The 8,528-nt window shown below is 32.4% G+C and overlaps 1 protein-coding gene across 1 annotated transcript in view; it reads left to right on the top strand.

The window, feature by feature from the left end:
- LOC109537874 (apolipophorins) overlaps positions 1–8,528 on the top strand; it is a 126,854-nt gene that overhangs the window by 112,907 nt on the left and 5,419 nt on the right. The window contains exons 53-56 of the mRNA XM_019904796.2: positions 791–912; positions 4,216–4,339; positions 4,398–4,526; positions 6,454–6,647. Coding sequence (XP_019760355.2) covers positions 791–912; positions 4,216–4,339; positions 4,398–4,526; positions 6,454–6,647 — 569 coding nt within the window. The remainder of the gene's footprint in view (positions 1–790; positions 913–4,215; positions 4,340–4,397; positions 4,527–6,453; positions 6,648–8,528) is intronic.

The following is an 8,528-nucleotide window of genomic DNA, read 5'->3' as shown; positions in this document are numbered from 1 at the left end:
ATTATCAGAGCGAATTTTCATATATTGTATTATCCTACTATTGTTACACAATTTATTAACATACTCTTTTTTAGGTTCATTTAGGTTCTTTTGATAGCGATAGCAGAAAATAGCTATCGAAACGTCAAGGTAATTTTTCAAATTAATTTCTCTACTAATTGGAATTTTCTCTTACAGCTTGAGCCTAAGTGTGTCGCAGGAGACCCTCTAGGTGATAGTTCTTGATTACTTTTTGATAAATAATTCGTTCTTATTGCGAAACAGGAGCACTATTTATCAATCTGTAATAAAAGACGTGAGGAAATTCTGTCTTTTTTAAAGACAAACATTTTTGAGGCGAAAAACCCAAAAAGAAGTTTGTAACAAAATGAATCCGCCTCAACAATATAGAACTTATCAACAGATTGTATATTCACTTGAAATAAGCTGTACTCTCTTAAGATAACAAATCGAAATTATTATAGCTCACACATTCCGTTAACGGCATTATATTAAATTTAATTGAATTATAATATTATTACAACTATAATTATATGCGGTCGTAATTTAATTTAATTATGTTCACCTAGTGCTAACAAGGCAAGAAAAAAATTTCAATATTTAGTCCTAGCGTATCATAATTGCTATTTTACTCTAGTTGCGATCAAATACTGCAATAAGCTATTGTACCAAAAAAGAAAACAAGGACATAATGAGAATAACAATAATACCAATTAATTCGTCAATTAACTGTACACATATTTTAACTTTTAATTAAATCTGTTGCCAACCATATCTATTTGGTTTCCAGGGAATGGAAATTCTGATATATACAGAGCTATTATATTTGCAAATAAATTGATGTTTAGGCCAGGAGCATCAAGAAATCTCGTATTACTGCCATGCTCCCAATGTGACGAAGATAATATGCAGGTAAAGATCATGTACACATATAATTATGAGGATTGTAAATCTTGCTTAGTTTAATTAATCTGTATTGGTTCTGATATTATTTCACTGCATGGTTTAATTGTTTGTTGCATTGTTATACTATAGGGGGAAATATTCTCAGTGGAGACTTCTTGGTCTGAATCTATTTAATTGTTTCATGTGTTTAAACGTTATTTGCAATTTCAGGTACAAAGCGAGACAATATATATAACCCAAGCTCGAATTTCTCGGTGTTAGTTTCGCGAATCTCTAATTTGGTTGGATTTACTCCAGTAAAGACGTATTGATTTTCCTCATAGCCAGAACTCTAAAGGATGGTAAACACGAACATCTTAAGCCTTCATCCAACTAGCCGTACAAAAGCCCGAAATAAACCGATACATTTAAAAGGAAAAGAAACAGTTCTACGAATAAAAACCTGTTTGATACGCATGGATTAAGCCATTTCATTTCAAGGGGAAACTCGGGAATTCGTGAAAAGCCATTATTTAGCTTTTTTAGAGGTTGACTTGCGTATGAATAAATTAGAATTCGGAATTTTCCCTTGGGCAAAATATCATTCAGTGTATTAGGGTGAGCAATTGATTATGGTGATTGATTAAATTGGCCAAACCAAGGAACATGACCGCAAATTCTCGCTAAATCCATTTTTTTCGCATTTTTGCTCTAGTTGATTTCTACTTCCGTAGTACTTAAAAATGGACCCATCTTGGTTATATTTGGAGTCAAACCTCCGTTAATTGCTGTGTGAAATTATAAAATTTTATTCTAATCAATAAAAATTCCACCACACATTTAATGGGTTAGGCGGAAGTTTAACGCGAAGATAATGATTGAATATGGAGAAAGATGATAATAAATCCGTACAACTATTGATTTAACAGAAAATGTTCATTGCTATATGAAACTAAGCCATTTGATGATTACTATGGTCATGATAAAAATATAATTTTACTTTGAACATGTCTGAAACACAAAAGTATAACTTTAAATAAAATTATTTGTTAATTAGAATTGGATTCTTCCTTATAAGCAAGAGAATCCGGTCAGTGGTGCAAGTAAGAGAACACTCGAAAACCCGTCATTCCTATACTTTGTGTGCATCAGACAGGCGTAATTGAGGACAGAAATACCAAACAAAATGAGAAATTTGTCAGGGAATTGCTTTAGGAATTTGCACACTTCCTCAATGGTTTTGCTTTAATATAAGAACTCAGCTCTGTTAATGAGTTGCCTTAAGCAGTATCTACAAGACAACTTGGTGTTCGTAGAAAAATCCAAGCATAAAAACCCTTAGCACGTCTTGCTTTTGAATCAATAATTAAATGAGAGGGTTTGTAGCTAAGAGTTACCTGAAAAGGCACAAAAGATGCTTCTTTGACTCACTGAAACACAAAACAGTCTTATATGAGAAAAACAGTGTATTACATACTCACAATCTTGGTTGTGTGGATGTTGACGATTTTTTATTTACGATGTGGCATTAAGGAAAATGCAATTCTTGTTTCATTTCTCTTTTTACACTTGGTAATAGCGAACGATTTCCTTTTTTCACTTGAAAATTTATGTCGTTACTATTATTTTTGCACGTATCAGATTAAAAGCTACTTAAGGCTTGTAATTCACGTCTACTAGATTATAATAGCGAAAAGGGCATTGAAATAAAATAACGATGTATTTATTTCAACACAAGCAGAACGTATTGTATTATGTTATTGATACAACCAGTTCCGACTCCACAGATTGATTCAAAATTGGAATCATTTTCTTCACAGGGTTACAGGGCTTTCTTTACAATTTTAAAATAACTTTGAAATTTTCGGAAAAGTCAAAATTAATCTGCAAACGGTACATAACTTAGGTGCAATTTTCACAATTCATGTAAAAAATATGGGATTTTCCAATAAAAAAATGTAAATTGTTAACCCAGCCGAGGTTGTGCGTAATATGTTTAATTTAACATTAATTTCTTATGATGTTTGATGAAAGGGGGATAATACTAAACCTAAATATAGCTAGTTGCAAAAAATATTTAAGCTAGTACTTAGGTTAAAATACATTTTCTACCACAAGGTTTGTTATGATAGAGGCAAAAATACAGATGATTCATTAACAACTACATAACTTACAGTACCTGATTCCTTATTATAAGCAGGAGGTTTTAGGTGGATAAATTGGTATCGAAAATCTAAAAGATTAGAGTCAGACGCTTAGCGATATTAATATTCGGATGATTCACAACTTGTAACTAGAAACATCAATACAAATATGTTTAATTTTAATTGTTAATTTAAAAATATTTTACATGCTCTATTGTTAAATCTAAATTCTGAAAAATCCAAAACTGTGTTTCGACGAGAAAAAGCGGGTTCCGCGTCAAAGTAACATTAGCTTTCGTTAAGAAACTACTGTATAATAAACATAAATTAGCCTAGATACTCATTGCGAATTGATGATTTGCTTATTCCAGTACCTGGAGTCATTTTTCTTAGTCATTTTTGCGGGTTTCCTAATAGACAAATCAAATTTATTTCTTGCCCCGGTGTAGCAGTTTGTCGACGCTCAAATCATGTCGTTGGGAACGAAGTGAACCAGTTTCGCCTATTCGGTTGAAATAATTTACATTGAAAATATTTGCATAGTATCTGCGGTTTTCATTAAACCCGATAACATTTCCAATACAACAAAACACACCTAGAACCTCTTCCAGCAAATCAGGTGAACGCATTTTTTGAGTTAGTATTTCCTTTAAAGCGTTAAATTTAAGCAAATCTCATTTTAAATTACTAACAACAAGATTAATAATGAGTCCAATAAACCGGTTTTTGGGGAACGTCTTTATGACCATTTTTGAAACGTCTTTTTTAATTAGAAATTATCTATACTTTGTTGCATTCCGCATTTAAAGAGGTAATGTAAAAAAACATAAAAATAACTGGCGAAATTTGTAAGATAAATAATATTTACAAAATTAATTTTTTGATGTAAACTGTGGAGTAAGGACAAGTTTTGGATATTATTTGTATTAAATTATAATTGCTTTAGCTTCAACAAATTGCAGCGTGACGTTTAAGACGTCAAACAAACTTACAGCAGGAAAACTTTCAAAATTTGGTCACATCATAAATTTGGAATTATTATATTGAGTAATACCCTGTATATGACATCAGATTTTATGATAAAAGAAGTTTCTCTGCTTAAATTTCTTGTTCGCTTTTGCTGAAGCTTGAATCAAAATAAACATAGGCTTTAATAAAACTGTTTATATAAATTGAATGTTTCCAGCATGATTACGCAACGGTCCATCAAGTTCTGTTTGAAAGTTCAGCTTCATTGCATATTTTGTTGAACAATTCCTTTACCGTCAATTCTCCAGACATGAAGAAGAAGGAAAACAGGATTCCATACGGTAACTAAATATAAACTGCGATTTCCTTCCTTATTTTTACGTCAATATGTATTTTCAGGCATTGATATTAACAAGGCGTACACCAAAAAGGATGTAAAGAAGCTAGACGGGGATCAAGTATTAAGGAATTCAATCAGCTTTTCCAAATCATCGTTGGGATGTTTTTCTCTCGCCTTGGAAACAAACGGTGAGCGGAACGTTGATTAATTTTTTTGTATAGCTGGATTACATGCGTTTACATTCTTTGCTTGCCGGTGGAAAGAAGCGAAGTCCTCAACATTTCATTTAGTTCGAGCAGATTGAAATAAAATCGTATATACCGTTGGGGAAACAAATTTATAAAAAATCAACTGCACAGTTTTCATTCATTACTCTTGCGAATCAATATTTTTGTTGTGATTTATGGCGATTAATTACATATTTTCAAAAGCAAAATTGTATGTCGATACGTTTTCAGTTTGTATTCCCGCAGCTATTCAAGAAGCACGTCCTCGAATAAAAGGTTCCGTAAAATTATTTCGACTGTCATGTATCATCTTTTCAGAGTTTATTGACTTTTAAGCATTTTGATGTTAGTTAATCTGATCTTTTTGGTCTCTTTGGGGTTTTCCGTATTTTTGCTACTCTTGCTGCGAGTGATCTGAATACTTTATTAATGTTTTTCTATTCAAAAATTTATAAAGTATTCAGACAACAAAAACAAACCAATTCGGAAGCTGGAGGCAATTAAACTAAAAAGGAAGTTCTATAAATAAATACACAAGACCATAAAAAACATGCAAATCTGTGAAAAAAGAAAAATATATGAAATATTGAAGATGACCAGATATTATCTTTTGCGTGTCCGCGATGTGGTAGCATTTTTACGCTGGCTGGTGTAGGTAAAGGTAAATTGGTTTGCCGACAATAGGTATTTCCGAAATTTGTTGTCAAATCATTGATTTTATTTAGATTCAGTGTGATATTATTATTATGAATTATTTGAGTATTTTTCGTTCAACAAATTAATGAATCGTAGTTTGCGTTTTTCAATCAAAAAGCATATTTTAAACAATCATTAAAGTAACTATTCATAGTTTCGTCTATTTTTCTCACACACTTTAGATGAATCTTACTCGAATATAATTGTCAATATCTTGCGAATTATTATGATTTGAGAGATTTATCCAATTCTGGGGTTCGGTAAGTTCAAAGCAAATACATGTGAAAAGCTATAGACATGCAAAAAGATACTTTAGATGCCATGGTCGAAATAGTTTTAGTTGTGATTCATGTATGTTTTATTTGCCATAACAAAAAGATCGGATAAATGAATTGAAATTATACATCTACAAAATGGGCTGTTAATTTAATGTTCAGCTTCGTCCGAGTTGCTCTGTTAACTGACTTATCTCAGTAAAATCAAGAAAGATGAAAAATTCAGATCATAATTTGTAATCAGTAACTTTAACAATTGTTTAACGTTGGGCTATAGACTATATCCATAATATTAACTAGAGATAATCTCTGAACCTTCAAATTACTCGCTAAAACTATTTTTATAATTCCTAGATGACAAGGACCCGCATTCTCATTTCTTCAAACAGTAAAATTTTTGAATTAATGACTTTATACAGAAATTACATTTAAATATCACGATTAGGCGATTTGTTAAAAGACCCCATCTTGAACTTCAATCCCTGAAAACGTCTCTTTTATTATTTCTGAATCAGTTCTATCTTAAGAGGTGTGCGATCTGCCGTGAACTTCATGAAAGCGTGTGTTTAATCGCACTTGCAAAGTAAGTTTGCACTGTCCCATATTCTCTACCTGCAATGCAATAAAGACAAATACCGAGTGCTTATTGATTGTCGCAATCAAATAGGGTCTTGATTAACAGAGCTATGTGACCTATGATCACTAAGCCGGCTAACTCGATTGTCATTGTTAACTGGAACAGCGCTATAATTGACAAGTCATGATTTACTAAATTGTTGTCTCCATTCCACCAACAATAACTGAATGTGTTATGCCAAGATTAAGATTTCACCTTAATCGATCAGAATGTTCATCTTGTAATTTATTGCCAAATGTGCACCTAACCCGTAAGTTCTCTAGGAATTGTTCATTTTCAGGTACGGTGTTCAGTTCAAAATACTTGGAAGCTGATAAGAATGCTAAGAAGTTTGCTGAAGTTTTTGCCAAACGATTGGCTTATTCAGCTGTTCCCCGAGACTGCACAGACTGTGAGTGCACCTCTCTTCAGAATGGTTTATCATATATAGAATGCACACCATGCACTTATCTACGTTCCAATGTAGAATCTCATGTAAGTAGTTTTCAAATTAAACAATTAGAGTTTCACGATAGCATGAAATATTCGGCCTGGTTAGATGAAACAAAACTTAATATTTACTGAAAACCCGTTTTTTTTTATTTTACTAAGCATCACAGACTGGCTGAAATGAACCATCCCTATTATTTCGGTCACCATTAAAATGTGCTTGATTCTCGTGTGCAAAATTAAACTCACCCAAACAAGACCAAAACATTATCATTAGTGTGTTAATTAAATTTCTGCTTGAAGGATCAAGGTTCTATAAGTTTAGTTTCCCATGTTAAATTGTATGGGCGTAGGCTAGTAGATGAATTAAAACCAAGGACACTTAACTATGCATAAGGAGAGCCCAATCCCATTCCTCCAAATGTAACAGCGCTGCCAAATTAAATCTGGGATAAAATATTTGTTACGGAGACCGCCATTTAAAGCTCACCAGTTTCAGTCGACTAAAGAAAATTACTTTTAAATCACAGTTGTGTTCTTTGTTTAATGGTAAGCCCTACATATACTTACATTGAAAAAGGAAATTTGTTGAGAGTAGAGTATTAAAGGTTGTATGAAAAACAGCATTGCTTTGTCTTATACGAGGGCAAATGTGAAGGTGGGTGACAATTTGAAATGTCTGGAACTGCTCCACAATCTTATCACTTAAAGGTCCCTTGAAGGCATTTAATACTAATGTAAACTTATACAGACTGTCCAAAAAAAAACAAAAAGTTTAGGTTGTTTGGTTTAAAACAAAAAGAACATATACAGCTGCAACAGATAAAACCGTGAATTTTATGTAAAATGTTTTACTAGAAACGTTTCAAATCAAATTATTTTTTTACTGGCTTCCTTTTGTCCATCGATACAATACAAATTAATTTTATTAATTACCGTGTAGGCTGGTCTTTTCTTTAGTGTTCTACTGTTTTATATTTTCCTGATTTTTTAAGTTTATTAAATTGGTTAAAAGTTGCTTTTGGCATCTGTTTAGAATTTTGCAATAAATACAATTTGATTTCCGGATATCCAGCATCTTGAGTAATATTTTTAACGTATTCCAAGCATTTGAGCAAGTTCAAACGCAGTGAAATTCCCGCGATCTTGACCACTTCTTATGTGGAAACCGCACTAAGACGTGTTTTTGTCAGCCTTCGTCAATGAAAGTGGATAGAATGGTCGGCATTCTTTCCAGGATTAAAGTGGCATCGTTGACCAACTTTCATTCGTTATGAGGTTCCAAGATAACCTTTGTAGACTGTGTCGCGATGTTTTACGAGCTTGCAGTATTCGTGCCATTTAGAGCAATGTGGACGCACCTTTACAATAAGTGTGCGTGACACTCATAAAACAAGCTGGTTTTTCAATTAATAGAGCGCAGTTAGTGAATTATAACGAATATATACGAATGTTTCCATGCATTCAAATGATATTGTAATGTTACCAGTCACCCTCAAGCAATGACGGTCAACTAAGTTGCTCTATTTGATTGTGTACAACTACTCAAACTCCAAGTTTCATTTAAGGTTGATTAAATAATCACCTAAAGTCGAAAGTATTTTGTTAATCCTAACGATGTTAACAATCTTGGCTTCTGATTGTTGAGATTATTAAGAGATAGATATGAAATCAAAAGATGGAGTTGAAAAGTCAATTTTATCTGATCCATTGTTATACGATAGGACCTTGATTTCACTTTTATTTTAGAGCCTGCACTATTAGCATATATTTCTTTAAGTACGCCTTGTAAATTTTATTACAGGCTTATTATTATTTATTTCCCGAGCATGGCACATTTATAATCAAAATTAATACCATTATAATCTCGTCTTAAGAATATATTGAAGAGTGAATAATCAAACAGGGGCGGATCCAGCTTTAAAT

The sequence above is a fragment of the Dendroctonus ponderosae genome, unplaced genomic scaffold, assembly GCF_020466585.1.
Source record: "Dendroctonus ponderosae isolate FM_Combo_2020 unplaced genomic scaffold, Dpon_F_20191213v2 Dpon_F_20191213_1, whole genome shotgun sequence".
Taxonomy (NCBI): domain Eukaryota; kingdom Metazoa; phylum Arthropoda; class Insecta; order Coleoptera; family Curculionidae; genus Dendroctonus; species Dendroctonus ponderosae.
Note: the sequence above shows the minus strand (reverse complement) of the source record. Positions and strands in the feature narration are given on the sequence as shown.